Source organism: Aquarana catesbeiana, linkage group LG02, assembly GCF_042186555.1.
Source record: "Aquarana catesbeiana isolate 2022-GZ linkage group LG02, ASM4218655v1, whole genome shotgun sequence".
NCBI classification, from domain to species: domain Eukaryota; kingdom Metazoa; phylum Chordata; class Amphibia; order Anura; family Ranidae; genus Aquarana; species Aquarana catesbeiana.
Genome location: NC_133325.1, coordinates 276,784,865 through 276,805,011, shown reverse-complemented (window position 1 = coordinate 276,805,011; position 20,147 = coordinate 276,784,865). Strand labels below are relative to the sequence as shown.

The 20,147-nt window shown below is 44.4% G+C and overlaps 1 protein-coding gene across 3 annotated transcripts in view; it reads right to left on the bottom strand.

Annotated features, from left to right (window-relative positions):
• Positions 1-20,147, bottom strand: part of POGLUT2 (protein O-glucosyltransferase 2) — a 166,215-nt gene that overhangs the window by 81,660 nt on the left and 64,408 nt on the right. For all 3 annotated transcript variants that reach the window (XR_012241585.1, XM_073614462.1, XM_073614463.1), the window contains one exon: positions 11,743-11,980. Coding sequence is in view for 2 of the 3 variants with exons in the window: in XM_073614462.1 (XP_073470563.1) it covers positions 11,743-11,980 (238 nt within the window). In the remaining variant the exon portion in view is untranslated. The remainder of the gene's footprint in view (positions 1-11,742; positions 11,981-20,147) is intronic.

The window sequence follows — 20,147 nt, the reverse complement described above, 5'->3', positions numbered from 1 at the left end:
CGTAGAGACGTGGATAAGTTCCGCGATCGCGTGACGGAGGTGGAGAGACGAGTCTCTGAAACGGAAGATTGCCAGAGGGAACACCACACAGACCTCCAGGCCCTGAAACTGCAAGTAAAAAACCTGGAAATCAGGGCTGAAGACGCCGAGAACCGTAACAGGCGCAATAACCTGCGAGTTCTCGGTCTTCCGGAGGTAGCTGAGGGGGCTGACCCCGTGGCTTTCATGGAGGAGTTACTACCATCCTTATTGCCCAGAGCTAAGTTCTCTCCCCACTTTTCCATAGAATGGGCTCATCAAATTCCGGCGTCAAGGGGACCCCAGGGAGCCCCCCCGCGCACTTTCATATTTAAATTACTACACTACTGAGACCGGGATACAGTGCTGCGAGCAGCTAGACTGCAAGGGGAACTTAAATTTGAAAATACAAAGCTCCTCATCTTTCCAGATTATACAGTGGAAACGCAACGCCAGTGCAAGGCTTTCGATCATGTCCAAGGGATGTTGCGTCAAAAGGGAGTAAAGTATAGCATGCTTTTTCCAGCTAGGCTGAGAGTTCAAGATGGGGAAAGGATCCAGTTTTTCACCTCACCTAAGGAAGCTGCAAGATGGGCGGAAACACTCCCCAACTAGTCCCTCCGCAGGAATGCTGAACTTCAGGCAAGGGCTCAGAACTCTTTATTATACATCTGTATGCTCTTCTCCATGGTGGCAACCCCCTTGAGCAGATCGGACTCAGTGTGTCAGCTATAATAGTGCACTTTATGCTACTATGTACACCGGACCAGCGCTCTGTATGGTTTGCCCCCTAATGCTAGAACTAACCCCGGTCCATCTCCTATCCTTCCTGAATCCTTTGAGGAAGGAGTGAAGAACTATGTATTCCCCATACTCTGATGCCCAGGAACTGATTGGGAATCTCCCCTCCAGGATACACTTGCGTACACTATGGCTGGGTTACTGATTCTTTGGAATGACTGGTGGCTTGTCGAACGAGGTTTGCATCGGGAAAATTACTTCTGAAATCCTTATGGAGGCTTGCTTGATATGCCCCTTCCTGAAGACACCTGGTTGCACCAGGATAACCTCCAGGAGTGCTCTCCCTCTCTTAGTTCTCTCCTTCCCCCTTCCCCTGTTACACGATGATGAGGAGGGTTGGAATAGTACCCCCGAGATCAGAAGACTGTGCCCCCGGGGACCCGGGAGATCAACACTTGATATCCTTGCCGGACTGCAGAACCCTTTTTTCTTTTTTCTCTTTTACTCTTATTTCATTTTTTTATTATTTTTAAATAAGTCTGAAGTGAGAGGCGGAGCACCTCTTGCACATTGCCCTCATGTTAGGCTGGGAAGCCAACCTTTGTTTGGGGAAGAAAGCCCTCCTGCTGGACTGTGGGACGGGCGGGGAGGGGGGCGGGGATAGTTGGTTATGTTGGTCTGCCGTTGCAGGCCCTGAGTTACTAGTTTTATTGTTTTTATGGTTTATGACAGTATTGGTGGTGATCACCTTGACCAATATGACATGGTGGCTAATGTTTTCTATTCGCCCATCCGGATCTGGAGGTACTGGTGGAAGAGGCCTGACCCCATCCTATTATCCTATAGAATTTATAGACAGCGATAATGTCTTCCCTTAAGATAATATCCTGGAACACGAGGTGATTAAATTCTCCTATTAAGAGATCACTAGTATTCCAATTTGTTAAATCTTATCATCCCCACATTTGCGTGTTCCAGGAGACCCACCTAGTAGGGAAAAAAACCTTTAGCCTCAAAAAACCGTGGGTGGGATATCACTATCACTCTACCCACTCTACATTCTCCAGAGGGGTAAGCATTCTAATTCTTAAATCCCTCCCCTTCAGGCTTCTCGATCTGGCTCTAGATCCGGAGGGCAGGTTTGTGGTGTTACATGCCTTGATATATAATATGCCATGGGTAATAGTAGGACTATATCTCCCACCCCCGGCCTCTCTTCACGTGCTGAATCACATTACAGCCAAAATAGCGGAATTCTCTACTGAAAACGTGCTCCTGCTAGGAGACTTTAATCTAGTTCCGGATGCAAGTCTGGACAGACTCCTTACCGCTGGTACTACTAGACAGGGACTGTCTTATTGGGCTGACACCTATGGTCTCTATGACATATGGAGATGGAGATATCCCCAGACTAGGGCTTACACTTGCCACTCCGCTTCCTATAGAACATTCTCCCGTATTGACTTGGTTTATGCAGGGGGACCAGTTCTCTCTAAGGTGCGTGATATCACGATTCTTCCCCGGGGTATCTCGGACCACGCTCCGATCCTCCTGGAATTGGATGTCTCCATGGCCACATCAGACAAACTCTGGCGTTTCTCTAGATACTGGGTTTCGGATGCAGATGTTGAACTAAAATATAAGGACGAGCTGGAGTCCTACTGGCAGATAAACCCGGACTCCGCCTCACCCTCCTCTGTTTGGGACGCTTTCAAAGCGTACTCCAGGGGACAGTACCAGACCATCATAGGGCAAGTCCGTAGGACACGCAGGAAGGAGCTCACAGCCCTTGAGGCAGAGGCGCAGAAACAGGAAGCTTTATATATTAGATCCCCAAACCCACAAACTTATGCCAGGCTGCAGTCTCTTCTTGGAGAGGTTCTTCTCATGCGGACAGCTCTGATGCACAAGAAGCTTCTCCACCAAAAACAGAGAATATTCGAGCAGGGGGAGAGAAGGGGACATTTGCTGGCTTGGCTTTCCAAGGAGCAAACAGTGGGCATGACCATAGGTCAAATTCAGGCTGGAGATGGCACTCTTACCTCCACACCTGAGGGCATTAACCGTGAATTTGTCTCTTACTATCAAGCACTATATAGATCCCAGACTGCTTATCTTTCAGAGGACCTACTAGCCTATCTTGAAAATATTGATATACCAACCCTTACCCAGACTTATGCTGACAAACTAGACGCCCCTATTAAATTAGAAGAAATCCAAAAGGCTCTTAAGATGATGCAGACAGGGAAAACGCCGGGACCGGATGGCTTCCCGGTGGAATTCTACAAAACGTATGTAGAACAACTGGCCCCCAGACTTCAATCCCTGTTCGCCCAATCCTTCAATGACGGCCACCTACCTGACTCCATGCATGAGGCGGTAATAGTAGTCATCCACAAGCAAGGAAAGGATCCGAATTTATGTTCTTCCTACCGTCCCATTTCCCTCCTAAATGTTGATGCAAAAATACTTGCAAAAATCCTGGCTAACAGGCTAAATACTGTCATTACAGCCCTGATACATCCAGACCAGACGGGATTCATGCCAGGCAGGGGGACGGACATAAACATCCGTAGATTACACACACATATAGCTATTGCCTCCCCGGATAGGCCGGGAGTAGTGGCCTCACTCGACGCGGAGACAGCCTTTGATTTGGTTGACTGGGGCTACTTATGGGCGGTTCTTTCCAGATTCGGCTTTTTCCCCTCTGCCATGCAATGCCACGGATAGATACTGGAACCCCGTTGAAATGGGTAGACGAGTTTACCTACCTGGGGGTAAAAATAGGGAATGTATTGTCAGGCTTCCTGGAAAAAAATGTACTCCCTCTACTCCCTCTCTTGACCCAGCTTCAGCAGAGATGCTCCACCTGGAAATCCCTTCCCTTAACCCCGGTGGGCAGAGGGAACCTCTTAAAAATGCTCTATTTACCGAAATTTCTTTATTATTTTAGAAACACCCCGACTCCTATCCCCAAATCCTTCTTCTGCCGGTTGGAAAGTGTGGTAATCTCCTTCATTTGGGCAGGAAAACACCCAAGAGTAGCAAAGAATATACTTTACCTCCCACTGTCCAGAGGAGGTCTGGCGCTGCCTAATTTCCTGATGTATTATTGGGCGGCAGTCCTGGTGACGGTGAGGTGGTGGTTTGCGCAACCTAGGCAGAATCCTGCAGTCACTCTGGAGGCGGCCTTACTAGGATCTTATGCAGCGTTATCTAATCTGCCGTACAGGGGACTGAGGGCTAACCCGGCAGTGACAAGTACTATGAAAACCACAATTCAGGTGTGGAAAACATCTAGAGCATCCCTCATAAAGCAGACACACGTCTCCCCGCATACCCCACTATGGGCCAATCCCATGCTCCCCCATCTCTTTACTGTCCCGGACCCGGCAATTTGGGCCAAGAGGGGTATCACTACAATAAAGCACGTCATGCCTCGGGGGGTTATACTTTCATTTCATGAACTACAAGCAGCTTATAATCTACTGAGGACTTTCCTATTTAGATACTGGCAGTTACAATTCCCCTCCCGGGTGATACTGGAGCCTGATTCCATTGAGCGTCTTCTGACCTCGGGGATACTGGACAAACCCCTTTCTTCCTTATACCTCTACCTAACAGTGTCCCATGAGGTTAAGAATAATAGATCATTGACCAAATGGCAGGGGGATATTCCTTCCTTAGGCGAGGAGGAATGGGAGGAGTGTCTAATTGCGTTCATACCATCTATGATCGCAGCTAAGGATAGATTTATCCAATTGAAATTTATACACAGGACCTACTATACGCCGGAAAGACTAGCGAAGATTTATCCTGCTCTTAGCCCTAACTGCACCAGATGCGAACTAGACACAGGCACCTTCTATCATATGGCCTGGTCCTGTCCCAAACTTCACCCCTTCTGGAGGTCGGTCGCGGAGACTCTGGAGAAAGTATGTGGAGTTAAGATACCACTAGACCCATTCACTTTCCTATTGAGCCACTTGGAAGACTTAGAAGGGGACCGTTATACTAAACTATGCCTAACATACTCGCTATTCTATGCGAGAAGGGAAATACTCCTTAAATGGAAACAAAAAGAGGCCCCAACTAAAGAAGCATGGCAAAAGGCGATAAACAATGTATTACCATTATACCGTATAACTTATGAGAGCAGGAACTGCCCACAGAAATATGATAAAGTATGGTCGAGTTGGATTGATGCTTGTGGCTAGACCGGTGTTGGGAGTGCATCTACCAGTGTACTTGTTTGCTGGGGGGCTCGCTCCTCTCGTCGGGAGGGCCTGGGGTTACACCTCCTCCTTGATCTCAGGGTATCATACTATATGACTTGACCGGGGAATGGGGGTTGTTCCCCCGCCCCCCCTGCTTCCCCCCCCCCCCGGGCTGGGGAGGGGGTGGGAGCCCTACTGTGAGCTGGAGTGATATGTCTGCTCCCGTCTCGAGGTGATCTCAAGGGACCGCCCCTGGTATAGCATTGATCTTGCAATAATTTATTTGGTTACGCCTGATAACTCTAATAAATACACCCACCCAGTAGGAATAATTTAACACCTATACCTATATTATGTCATCTAACTAATCACCCCATGTCTGATCCTCTGTATGTTTCTTACCATGATGTACTGTCTTCTTTTTCTTTGTGTTAAGGAAAAAATAAAAAACTCTTCTGTTAAAAAAAAATTTCCTTGTGCTTATCCAATCATCTTTTGAGAATGAAAACTACCAGTAATCTTTAAGGCTGGACATCAATACTTCTCATAAGCATTCATAGTTTGCCAATGAAAGAAGATTTATAGGCTGTATTTATGAAAACAGGGAAAGCTAAAAGTGCAATAGCAATTTACTTCTAGCAGGCTGGAGAATGAGTACTAACATCTAAGGTTATTGGAAGCAGATACATACTGTATATAAATATATGCATTAAATGCCAATTGGGGTTTGTGACCAACCATCAAGTTGGAACCAGCGTTCTGAGAGAGCTCCATAGCTGCTCACCACATCCATACAGTGATCCTGGTAATCGATTGCTGCTGTGCCTCCCTGCCTTGTGCTTTCCTCCCCTACCATCATTATGGTGAAGATCGGGCTGAGAGACTGGATAAATTTGGCAGGGAGAAAAGCATGATAGCAGTTTTCAAACCCATCCTCACCTGGGACACGGCAGATTCTGGATTTAGGGGAGACTGAAGGTAATTGTATTCGACATGCACCCACAGACATAGCTGTTGAGCCCTCCTTTTCACAAATTATTAAGGCCATAAAACATTGTCACTCAGTCATCACTGACATAGATTGCAACAGTATGGGTGGACATCTTTTAGCTGAAATACAATTTACACAAAGTCAGGAGGAGAGTTCAGGAGGTAGAACAAAGAATTAGCACTCTGGAGGACTCTGTTAAGCCCTTAACTGCAGACCTCATTACTTCCAAACAAGACATTACAGCCCATGTTGATTCCTCAAGTGATTTAAGAGACTGGTAATGGTGAAGATAATATTTGTCCACTAGGATTTCCTGAGTGTGCAGAGGAGAGGAATACTGTGTTCTTTATTGAAAACTAGTTGGAGATATGGGTGAGCAATCCTTCTGTAAGCTCTTTGCAGCTACAGCCATGATCCTAGTACCATTCTTTTCAGCTTGTAAAGATGATCTGAGTGGTTATACAGCCATTTAATCACTTTTACAGGCAGCGGAAGCGAGACCCCCCTCCTGCTACAGTTACTGGGCTCTCCCATCCAATCAGGGAGCCCGATACCGATGCAACTGGTCAGAACGCATTCACCATGAAAAGTGGAAAGAATGGAGGTCCCTTTTCCTCTTCTGTGACATCAGAAACCAGAAGAGTCAAAACTGGCCTGGTTTTGAAGTGATTAAACGAAGAGGGCAGGCCCGGACTGGCCAATTGTGCACACCTGCCCGGTGGACCGGGGCCACTGGGCTGCATGTCCTTACAAGAGAGCTCTAGAGGGTGAGTCTGGGCTTGCTGGAGGCCATTCAGTGCTTCACCAAGCCACAGGCCATCGAGCAGCCACTGGTGGTGATGGGGGTAGGGGCCGGTGGGCTGCTTGTTTCCCTCATCGGCCTGTGGAATTTCAGGGACAGTGCCAGGGCCAGCCAAGGGCGCTCGCACAGAGGTGGAAGCAGTAGACACAAGCATGTGCACGGGGGAAGAAGAACCGGGGCCTGGGAGAGATCAGCCAGAGAGATGGCCACTCTGGACCGGGAGGAGACCAACAATCTGGTTGACAACTGGGCCAAAGGGCCATCCGTGGAGGGTGGTGCTAGGGAAACATGGTGAGGATCACCCCAAGTGTCAGAGCGACATGCCCTTTACTGAGACTACATAATGGCTGCTGCTTTAAAATCTGCTGATGTAGCCATTTTCTGACTATCATTACATGTTCTTTCAGATAAGCAACTAAAATTTGACACATCAGCTATTGGCACTTTTGACACCCAGTGACCTTTTTGTGTTTAATAAAAACTTATTTGTGAATCTGCCCTTCCCTAACTGTATAGAAGCTAGTTTGAGCTTAATAACAGAGATGGCTTAACTTTGTTTCTAAAGCTTATTTTTTTTGTGTTTAGTGACCGTGTCCGATGCTGGCCATACACACAGACATTTCGAGCACGCTTTGATTGCAAATAGTAACAATGCCAACTTGCCACTAACCCGTTCGTTCAACTGGCAACCTTTGATAGAATTTACAAAGTAAACTTGAAAATATTGAGACCAAATAGAATCTGCTAGCAAATGCCTGGATTTCCCCGCTGCATTTAAAGTATAAGTTCACCTTTGAGAGCATGTTACACCTTATACCCATATTTAGGTGTAACATGCTCCAGCAATCTTACAACCCCCTCTTCCTGTTCCTCCCCTGTGATAGCGGGTGGGGGTTCTTCTCCTGTCACAATTTAAAAATAGTGCAGCTGTGCGGGGCTCAGCTCACACAGCCACGCCATTCATTCACAGTGGTCTGTGAGTGAATCGACTACAAGTCCCGTCTGCCACTGCAGCAGTAGGCTTTAAGTAGACTTTAAGTCCTCAATGAACTGTGAGGGTGCTGGTGAGTGCTCTCATAGTTCATTGATCTTCTTGCTCATCAGGAACTGTCTGCCCATACTTCACGTATACTGATTTATTTACATAATTCCAAATGATTGATGAATTACAGTGACTGCAGCAGGCTAAATATAACTAAAAGACATTGAAAAACTGGTAGTTGTCATTATTTGTAATTTGGTTTAAAAAAAAAAAATGGGTTGCTCAGTCTAAAATGCCCGGGCCTATTATTTGTCCCAGTCTGGGCCTGGAAGAGGGGATGCTACACCATAGTAACATTTTTGAGATGTGTTGCTGCCATCAGTTTCAAAATTATCTTATTTTTTTCTCAAAAGGGTACATTTTCTCAGTTTAAACATTCTGATGTTTCTATTTTCAATTGTGAATGAAATGTGGGTTTATGAAATTTGCAAATCATTCCATTCTGTTTTTATGTAGATTTTACACAGCACCGCAACTTTTTTGGAATTTGGGTTGTATATGACAGAGGTAAATTTCAAACCTCTGTACTATGCCCTCCCACCCAGTAACATTTTTTTTTTTAAGTATATGTGCGATAGGCATGCTGCTGTAGCCCACTTTGACTCCCCACTATCACCCTTCAAAATTTGCCATTAGAAGTTATCCTACTTTTGCCTAATCATACAAAACTTGTCTCCTATTACTATTCTATATTTATGCAGATGCAAGATTCTAGACTTCAAAAAGTTGTAGACCAGCGGTGCGGAGACATTGCTGACCTTGATGAAGAGAAATTTTCCAAATCCTATATTTTGTACTGTCGTAGGGAGATAGACTTTTTCAACTTAGGCACTTTCATAGAATGTATTTCACACCACTGAGACTATTCAAAATGGGTAAATGAACCATGCCTATTTGTCACGAATGTCAAGGGGTGGAGGGTAATTTGTTGCATATGATATGAAGCTGCGGTGAAATTAGACCTTTCTGTTTGTCACAGAGTTCATGTTTGATAACTTCTGCATCCCTAACATCTGCAACCCCAAACAGTGTTTGTTGGGTCTTTTGGGAAAAAATAGTATGAGCTCTGTCAAAAAAGCAATTTATCTGTTTTTACTTTATTTGTACTTTATTTGTATGCCAAGAAAAACTGTGGTCTTTCAGCGAACAAATACTAATTTTATATAACTTTCCTATTAGAAGAGTATCAAGTCCTTGTAGGGCTTTCAGTTTTAGAATGTAATCACAACTCACTTCTTACATAGTTGATAAACAAGGTTGAGAGTATGTCCATGTAACACTCTGGCTAGCCAGCACAGCTTCTGTATGTAAAGGTAAGGTTATTTGGTACACATACTGTATTTACTGCACAAGCTGTTTTCAATAAAACATCAGCTGACTGGTTATTGGGAAAACAATCACACCAAAGGAAAATTACACAAAACAATGAAGTAACATTTATATTATATGAAGTATGTGTTGTTAAAATGAAGAACATATGTATTATAATATATACATTACCATATATACTCGAGTATAAGCCGAGTTTTTCAGCACATTTTTTTGTGCTGAAAGTGCCCCCTCAGCTTATACTCGCGTCAAGCACTTTTCTGCAGCAAAAAATGTAATTTTCCGAACCAACTTTGGGGCCCCGTATCTCGGGGCCACTTGGTGCTAGGAACCCCATTTTGGCGTGCAAACCCAGTGGAACTAGCACTACAACATATCCAAAGCTGGGGTTCCTAGCACCAAGTGGCCTCGAGATACGGGGCCCCAAATTCGGTTCGGAAAATGTCATTCTCTGCTGCAGAAAAATGCTTGACATTTTCTGAACCAATTTTGGGGCCACGTATCTCAGGGTCACTTGGTGCTAGGAACCCCAGCTGGATATGATGTAGTGCTAGTTCCACTGGGTTTGCACACCAAATTTGGGGTTCCTAGCATCAAGTGGCACAGAGATACGGGCCCCCAAAGTCGGTTCGGAAAATGTCATTCTCTGCTGCAGAAAAGTGCTTGACATTTTCTGAACCGATTTTTGGGGCCCTGTATCTCGGGGCCACTTGGTGCTAGGAACCCCAGCTTTGGATATATTATGGTGCTAGTTCCACTGGATTTGCATACCAAATTTAGGGTTCCTAGCACTAAGTGGCCCCAAGATACGGGGCCCCCAATTCAGTCAACTGTGTCCATTTGCAGCAATGGCATTTTGGGACCCTTTGGGTCCAGAGACCCCAAATTTTGGCTGCAGCTAGGGGGCATCTAGGAACCCTTAACTGCCGAGTTTGAAGTTCGGGGGACCTATGGCTGCAAATGGGCACAGTGAGGCATGCAAATGGGCACAGTGAGGCATGCAAATGGGCATTGTTGACCTTCTTGTCCACTTACAGTAGCTGCGCATTGCTCATCCTAGGCTTATACGTGAGTCAATCAGTTTTCCCAGTTTTTTGTGGTAAAATTAGGTGCCTCGGTTTATATTCGGGTCGACTTTTACTCGAGTATATACGGTATATATTTTTTTAAATAGTTTGATTACAACATCCTCATGTTAACAAAAGATAAAAAAAAAATAGAGCCTTATAGAGCAAGGGGTCAGTGTTCCCCATGACCAGTATTTTGTGTGATTACTGAGTTTGTAGCTATGGAAAAGCGTTATGTCAGCATCTGCTCATGATATGCCGCTGGCGTGGGTTTGCTATAGCCCTGTATATGGTTGATTTATGTGATTCTGTTCTCTGTGTTTTGTACTATTCACGGAGATGAACTTGTTGCTTTTCTTTTTCAATTTAAATAAATAAATATCTTTATGGAAAAAAATATTTATGAAAAAAAAAAAGATTCATAGTTCCTATGTTGTGTATTGCAAGTGCCAACATTGTACACACAATATTCCAGTTCTAGGTGACATATGACTGAAAAACACTAAATATACATATACATAGTGAAAAATAAAAGTAATAAATAATAGATAATAAATACTGATTACACCCTGTGACAAGTGAAAAAATAATAAAATAAATAAAACTAATCAAAAATAATTAGCGCAAAAAAATAGTCCATAAAAGTGTTCAAATAAATCCAAAATCGATGTGAGGTCCTCCTATTGCATCCACCACACCAGTGTATCTGATTCCACTCCCCTAAAGAAACGCACTCACCAAATTCCAATGCCTACACTTTCATGTTAGGCTGAGACGCATTTAAACCACATGGACAGGATTTCAAAACGAGTATCCAAATTCCAACCGTGTGTCTCAAATAATTTTTCCTCGTCAGAGAATGAGCAGAGCAGCCAGATAAGTGGCATTTCCAGTAGAAAATCAGCAATGACTGGACTCCACGTGGTAGAAAAAAAAGCCAAACAAACCAGAACCTTACAGAATGGTGTCCCTACAACTCACACCCCACCCCTAAATATCACACAGACACGGCCACTGTGTGCGCTATACTCACAGCACAACCTCCCGCCACCAGCACATTCCAGTTCTCCCTGGATAAATACTGTATGCCACTTGACAGTCTACCTGAGCCTAGGTTCACATTGTTGCAGGTGGTTGTGGGTGCAGGAAATGCCCCTGCTCCCGCACCCACAGGCACCTGCATCCAAAACGTGCTGCTCTTTAAAAATGCATGGGGCTGTCATTCTTAATGGCACCCCCACACATATAAAAACGCAGTGCGTATGCAGGTGTGGAAACCGCAGGAAAATCACATGGTGCAAAAGCACCATCCAATTTCTTGTCCACTGTGTTTTCAAGATGCTGCAGGGCTAGGTTTAATTTTGGCAGTTCCTGCGTAAAATGCAGGCACAGCAGCCCATTCAAATGAATGGGCTGCCTTGCCTGTGCATAAAGCCTTAAAACTGTATTTTGTAATAAAAGCACTTTTCACGAATCATTCCAAGCTCTGCAGCTAGAAATAAGCACCACCAACAGCAGCAATAGTCACCTACCTTAAAGAAGTCAAAAAAAGATATAGGCTGTACAATAGGGCCATAGAGGCTCTCGTCATGTTTGAAGAAAAAAAAGTGTGTGAAAGCAGCATCTATTAGGTCAGGATGTTTTCTGCTCATCTTCACCAGCTCCAGCCTCTCTTTACAACTGTCTCGACCTCTCCAAAAAGCTGTATTGTTTTTCTCTTCCCATTTTGGGCCAGTGTTTCCTTGGACAGAAGTCATGTCTAGGCTCACCCTGTGCAAAATAAAACCAATCATGAATGAAATGTCCAACAACACAACAAAGAATTCAGTCAGCGCAACCCAGAAGTGACAAACAATTAAATTTGCAAGCTGAACACTAAGGGTAATTTCACAAAGCAATAACACTAAGGGTAATTTCACAAGACAATATTATAAAACAAACAAATATACATATGACAATAAAGTATCAGCATATTATTTTTAAAACAGTCCAAAGCCCAATAGGAAAATGTCCTTAGATGATAGACGTAGGTGAATGAGCCCACCACCAGCACACAGATTGCTCGTGCATCTCAAGGTATTGTCCCCTGAGCCAACAGGATGGTCAATAAGGACTTGTACCCAATAACACAGGATAAGTAATGTCAGGTGCAAATGGTCCTGATAGTCCTGATGATCACAGCCGACCCGATCAGGATAAAGAATGAAAGAATCTAAGTGTTCTTAGTTTAGTATTAAAATCCACACTTTAACACACAAAAAAAAAAAACACTCACAAGAAATTCCTCTTGTTCCCAGCATAAAAGAAGTGTACAATGCCAGAGCGTTTTTTTCAAATCAGCTCTTTCAGGTAGCAGCGGCTGATGTCACAGATAGCGGGCTCCTCCTCCCATACGTGTTACATCCTGCGGGACTTCGCCAGCGGGGTGGAGCCACAGAGCCACCCGATTCATAATATAGAGCAATAGCTGCCATAGAAATCTATGGTTTCTACTCTGTTTCTCTCCCCACTATTACCCAATACTACATAATAAGAGGCACAGAGGAGCTCAGATATGAAGAATGATTAGCTGAACTGAATTTATTCTCTCTGAGAAGAGGAGAGTAAAGGGGGGGGGGGGAATGATCAACATGTACAAGTACATAAGTGGTCCATATAGTGAACTTGGTGTTGAGTTATTCACCTTAAGGTCATCACAGAGGACAAGGGGGCACTCTTTACATCTGGGGGAAAAGCGATTTAATCTCAAATACTGAAAGGTTTCTTCACAGTAAGAGATGTGAAAATGTGGAATAGACTCTCTCAAGAGCTGGTTCTGTCCAGCTTAGTAGATTGCTTTAAAAATGGCCTAGATTCGTTCCTAAATGTACATAATATAACTGGATACTAACATTTATAGGTAAAGTTGATCCAGGGAATATCCGACTGCCTCTCAGGCGATCAGGAAATAATTTTTCCTCATGCTGGAGCAAATTGGATCATGCTTTTCTGTGATTTTTTTGCCTTCCTTTGGATCAACTGTGGGTATGGGATTCTATATCCACTTTCCGACCGGGCCATAGTGAAATGACTACTACAGTGCAGTCGGATAATTCTGGGAGGGCGTACAATGACGTCCTCCCAGAACCACATTCCAGCATGCCCCCTGGGACACGCACCTGAGAATGCCCATGACCTTGGGGTCCTCTGGACCCGGTGCGTCACGAATCAGGGTAAACTGCTAATGACAACGGCCCTTTACCACGTGATCGCTCCGTCCGATGATGGAGCGATCAGTTGTCAACAAACCTAGCATTCCTGGTCCAGCTCCTACCCTCTCCTTAAACAGATCGGTACAGCATGTGAGGAGAGGAGGGAGCTGGGTGCAGCAGCACTGTGGGCTGGATCTGAAGTGCCCACAGCGCTGATCTGTGCCCATTCATGCCCATCCATGCTCCATCCATGGCTCATCCGTGTCCATCAATGGCTCATTCGTGGCCATCCATGGCTCATCAGTGCCCATTCATGCCCCATCCATGGCTCATCCATGCATCATACGTGCCCATCCATGGCTCATACGTGCCCATCCATGGCTCATACGTGCCCATCCATGGCTCATCTATGCCCATCCATGGCTCATTCATGGCTCATCCATGCCCATCCATGGCTCATCCGTGCCCATCCATGGCTCATCCGTGCTCATCTGTGCCCATCCATGGCTCATCCAGAGCTCATTCATGCCCATCCATGGCTCATCCCATGCTCATCCATGCCCATTCATGGCTCATCTGTGCCACATCCATGCCACATCAATGCTCATTAATGCCACATCAATGCCACCTCTATGCTTATCTGTGCCACATCAGTACTCATCCAGGCCAGATCAGTTCTCATTTGTACCACATCCATGCCACATCAGTGCTCATCTGTGCCACATCAGTGCTCATCCGTGCCACATCAGTAATCATCCATGCCGCATCCATGCCACATTCATGTTACATCAGTACTCATCTGTGCCACATCCATGCCACATCAGTTCTCATCCATGCCACATCCATGCCACTACAGTGCCCATCAGTGCCACTACAGTGCAAATTAGATTTGAAATGTAAGCCCTTGATGGTGCTCCCTGCATGTTGGGCCTCTGTATGTTGCCAACTCACACATGTGGTATTTCCATACTCAGGAGGAGTAGCAGAATATATTTCGGGGTGTACTTTTTGCTATTTATATGCTATGTGTTAGAAATATCTTATACATGGAAAACTTTGTGTAAAAAAAAAAAATGCATTTTCATTTTCTTTCCACATTTTCCAAAAACTTGTGGAAAAAAATTACATGTTAAAAAGGCTCATTATGCCTCATAGTTTATATGTTGGGGTGTTTGCTTTCCCAAACGGAGTCATTTTTTGGGCGTTTCCATTGTCCTGGTGCTCCAGGGTCTTAAAAGTATAAGAGGTAGTCAAGAAATTAAATGTGTAATTTATATCCCTGAAACACCTGATGATGCTTCCTGCATGTTGGGCCTCTGTATGTGGCTAGGCTGTAAAATAAAAAGTCCCACACTGCAGCATTGTTTTAAAAGTAAGTTGATTGGACTTGTTTTATTAAATAAATATACCTTTTATATGGGATCACGCTATGTGCGTCTCTTTCCCCCTCACACTCTACATCACTACTCTACCTGACGTACACTGAGGAGAGAGGCACGGGGACATATTCCAGTTTCCAGGCACGGGGACAGATTCCAGATTGGGGATACCCCTGGAGGCATACGAGCTCAGCGCTCGTGGATTGATGCCCACACTCACTTCATGAAAGTGAGTGCAACCTCCCCCCGTGTGTGTCTTGCCCCCCCCCCCCCTCCACTGTGGTCGTCGCAGAGTTATTTTACATGCTGTATACTTTTTATTTTTTATATTTCGCTTGGCATGTTCATCATTGTCACTACCTTATACACGGAACGTCTACACCTGCGGGTCATTTGCAACACAGGCTGTACACCTTACAGCTGTAAGGTAAGCGGCTTGCAAACACGGAGGTGTCCTCACTGAAGATCCCCCTTCCCTTCACGATTGGAATTGTTTTGTGTCTCTCATCATGAGTTTTTGTTTTTTGGACTGGATGATAGAACTAATATTCATGTTTGTCCTAGGGATTTGTCACTTGTAGTTCACCAGGATTTGTCACGTTTTTGTTAATGGGGCTCTAGCCCACATATATATATATATTTTTTTTTTTTGCATTGTGTCATTATTCATCCTATTTGTGTTAGTATATGCATTTTTGCTTTGCTATATTCAAGCAGTCACTGTTTCACAATTACCTTTATATATTAGGCTTTGTCTGCCTGCAACATTATAGTTATGTTGATCAGCTACGTTGCACTGCACTGCATCCCCACCATGTTTTTTTAGCATGTAGGATCCATTCATGCATTGGCCCGTTTCTGCTTTTTTAGTTCACTTTGCCACTGTAGTCATCTTTGTAGCTCCCCCCCCCCCTTCATCACAGCGCAACTACCATCTTCCCCCAAAACAAAAATCTTAATTTTGCAAAAAATTGTGGGAAAAAAAAGACAACTTCAAAAAGCTCACCATGCCTCTTACTAAATACCTTGGAATGTCTACTTTTCAAAAAGGGGTCATTTGGGGGGTATTTGTACTGTCCTGGCTTGTTAGTGTCCCAAGAAATGAAATGCCGTCAGTACATCAGGTGTGATCAGTTTTCAATGATTGGCACCATAGCTTGTAGACTCTATAACCTTCTCAAAGACCAAATAATATACACTTATTTGGGTTATTTTTACCAAAGATATGTAGCAGTATAAATTTTGGCCAAAACGTATGAAGAAAAATTACTGATTTGCCAAATTTTATAACAGAAACTAAGAAAAAATTTTTTTTTCTCAACATTTTCATTTTTTTTCCCATTTATAGCGCAAAAAATGAAAAACCCAGCGGTGATTAAATACCACCAAAATAAAGCTCTATTTGTGTGAAAAAAGGGCCAAAAAATTCATATGGGTACAGTGTTGCATGACTGAGTAACTATCATTCAAAATGTGAGAACACCGAAAGCTAAAAATCGGTCTGGTTAGGAAGGGGGTTTAAAGCGGAGGTCCACCCTAAAAAAAAAAAAAAAAAAAAAAAAATACACAAAAATGCTCCTAAAAATATGAAAAAAAACATTTTTTTACTTACCAGAAATGGCTGTTGCTAGGCAGATCGTCCTAATCTGCCAATTCCTACACCGCGGTGATGTTCATTCTACTCCTTGCGTTGTCTTCTGGGGAATGGGTCGCGCTGTGTTCTGCGAACTGTGTGTGTCCCAGAACACAGCTGGCCATTCACAAAGCATCGCGCATGCCCAGTAGGAAACGGGCAGTGAAGCCGCAAGGCGCCAGCTGTGGACAATCTACACTCAAAGCAGCCACTAAATAGCAGTACTACCTATCTCTCAGTGCCCGTTTGTTTGGACTAGCTTTTTGGGTGTTTTGACTGCTTTTTGACTCTGAATACCGTATTTGAACTTCTGCCTGAATTCCTGACTACTCTCTAGCCTGCTGATTTTGTACTTCACCGCCAGCTCGTGTATGACCTTTGCCTGCCTGACCAATCTCTGGATTTCGATTGCGTACTGCTTTGCCTGATCTGTTGCTGTCCTGATCTGCCTGACTATGTTTTCGCCTGAAACCTCAGCACACAAGCTCCACTTCAGACACTACCTATCACAGGTACCTTACATTACAAACGGACCACAATGGCAGTGGACCCTGCTGAGATTGTTAAGGCGATTTCACGTCAGGGACAATTGATTGGAGCTCATGAACAGCATCTTTCTTCCCTGGACGCCAAGTTAGATGAACTTTGTACTATGCTTAAATCTTGCTTGCCTGGTCCTTCTACAATGGTCCAGACTCCTGCTCCAATCCAACCCACCTCTTCTGTACCACCCAAGCTTCCCCTGCCTGAAAAATTTGGTGGTGATACTGAGGACTGCAGAGGCTTTTTAAATGTTTGCCGTTTGCATTTCCGCAACAACCCTGGGACTTTTAACACTTCTTCTGCCAAAGTGACTTTTGTCATTTCCAGGGGAAGGCCCTGGCCTGGGTCTCTCCTTTCCTGGAACGCAATGATCCTGTGCTGCTAGATACTGACAAATTTCTGGCTTCTCTCCAGACTGTATTTGGCAAGCCAGACAGAGCTTCTGCAGCCGAGTACTCACTTTTGGACATACAACAAGGTACCCTGGCCGCTGAGACTAATTGGGACTTTAGGGCATTACGTGCAGCCTTCAGAAAAGGTCTTACAGATCGCATCAAGGATGAATTAGTCTATAAGGATTCTATAAGGAGAAGACCTTGAGAAATTCATAGAGCTGTGTGTTCGTCTGGATGTCCGGTATCATGAAAGGTGCCAAGAGAGACTTAGAACTCGCAAGTTTCCTAGGCCAGTTTACCATTTGGCCCATAACTTCCAAGCACCACCTTAGCCAGAACCTGAAATCTCAGTTGAACCCCAGGCACCTGTAGAACCCATGGAAGTAAGCTGTCTCCACCTAACTGAGTTGGAGAAACAAAGGAGGCGTGCATTGGGCCTATGCTTGTACTGTGGACTTAAAAGACTTTTGTTATCTGTCTGCCCCTCCCGTCCAGTAAAAGGCATGGTCTAACCAGTGTTGGAGGAGCTGGGTTAGACCTTACAGGTATATCCTCCAAGACCAAGATTACCGTTCCCGCAATTATCCATTTACCCTCTCAACTTGGATTCTGGAGCCGCTGGCATATTCTTGGACTACACTTTTGCTAAAGAAAATAAAATCCCATTCGTTCCAAAGTCTAGACCCCCAAACATCATCACCCTGAATGGACAACCCTTGGGAGATGGCATTGTAAAATTTGAGACTATGACTATCACCCTTCAGGTAGGCGTAGTTCACAAAGAGGAAGTTGTCTTGTCTCTTATTGATTCCCCACTTCTGCCTGTTATCCGTGGTTACCCATGGTTACAACAACATAACCCTTCTTTTCACTGGGAAAAAAGAGAACTAACCTCTTGAGGGTCGTTCTGTCATCTAAACTGTTTGTCTCAACCCAAAAGACTTTCTGGTTGTCTTTTGGCTTCCGTGGCCATCCCACCTACCTTGCCCTGTGAATACCATGAGTTTGCAGATGTATTTTTCAAGCAAAAGGCAGAGGTTTTACCTCCACATCATTCTTTTGATTGCGCAATTAATTTGATTCCTGGAGCACCTCTTCCCAAAGGAAGGACCTATCCCCTGTCTTTGCCTGAACAAAAATCCATGGAGGAATACGTGAAAGACAACTTGGAAAGAGGTTTTATCCGACCCTCTTCTTCTCCAGTAGGTGCAGGTTTTTTCTTTGTTGAAAAAAAAGATGGGGGTCTTCGACCATGCATAGATTATCAAGGGTTAAATCAAATCACTGTAAAAGACTCTTACCATTTGCCTCTCATTCTTGAACTGTTTGATGTACTTAAGGGAGCCGTTATCTTCTCTAAGCTGGACCCACAAGGGGCTTCTGATTCGAATTAAAGATGGGGACGAGTGGAAGACAGCAGTCAACACTCGTAATTGACATTTTGAATATCTGGTTATGCCATTTGGGTTGTGTAACGCCCCTGCTGTCTTCCAACGTTTCATGAATGACATTTTTCACGATTTCAGCAACAGTTTTGTGATCATATACTTGGACGACATTTTAATCTTTTCCAAGACTCATCCAGAGCACATTACACATGTAAAGCAGGTATTGCAACGACTGAGGGAAAACCATCTTTACGCGAAGATTGAGAAATGCAGTTTCCATCAAAGCCATATTCTTTTCCTTGAATACATTATAAGTGCTGTTGGTTTCCAAATGGACCCTCAAAAACTTTCCGCTGTCTTTGCAATGGCCCCAACCGACCACTTTAAGAGGGCTCCAAAGCTTTCTAGGGTTTGCAAATTACTACAGACGCTTCATCAAAGGTTTTGCCTCCATTGCGGCCCCCCCCCCTCTGCTATGACTAAGAAAGGTACAAATTGCAAGGTGTGGTCCTCAGTAGCAGAATCGGCTTTCCAGCAATTAAAAGACATGTTCAGCAAGGCTCCGATTCTTCAGCATCCAAATCCCGATCTCCAGTACATAGTTGAGGTTGATTCCTCCAGAGCAGGTGCCGTGCTGTCCCAGAGACAGCCTAAGTCTGGTAGAATCTATCCAGTACCATTTTTTTCTAGAAAATTGTCTCCAGCGGAGATGAAATTACGATGTTGGGAATCGAGAACTACTGGCCATCAAAATTGGCATTGTCAGAATGGTGACATTTTCTGGAAGGGGCTCCCAAGCCTTTTTCTATCCTCACTGACCATAAAAACCTGCTGTATCTTTAGACTGAAAGACGTTTGAACTCACTTCAGGCTTGATGAGCTCCGTTTTTCTCCCGTTTTTATTTTGTTCTTTCTTTTGTTCCTGGGCATAAAAACAAGAAAGCCGATGCTCTTTCCAGACAGTTCGCTACCTCTGAAGAAGATCAACCTACCGAGCAGTATATAATCCCACCTCACAAAATTGTCGCACAGATCTCTACGGCTCTTTACCAACAGTTACAAGAAACCCATAATCGTGTTCCCCAAGGCTTGAAGATACCACCAGGTCGCCTGTTCATAGCCCCTAGCCTCAGAAAACCTGTACTCCTCTGGGCTCATGATGGTGTGTTATCCGGTCTTCCTGGTGTCACCATCACTCTTAAAACCTTGCAACATCATGTCTGTTGGCCACATATGAAAAGAGATGTTACTGACTATGTGGCTGCCTGTCCAACTTGTGCTGCTAATAAAGTACCTTGCACATTGCCTACTGGACTGTTAAAACCACCTTGCCAGCCTTGGACCCATTTGTCTATAGACTTCATTACAGACTTACCCAAGTCCGAGGGCATGACTGCTATATGGGTCA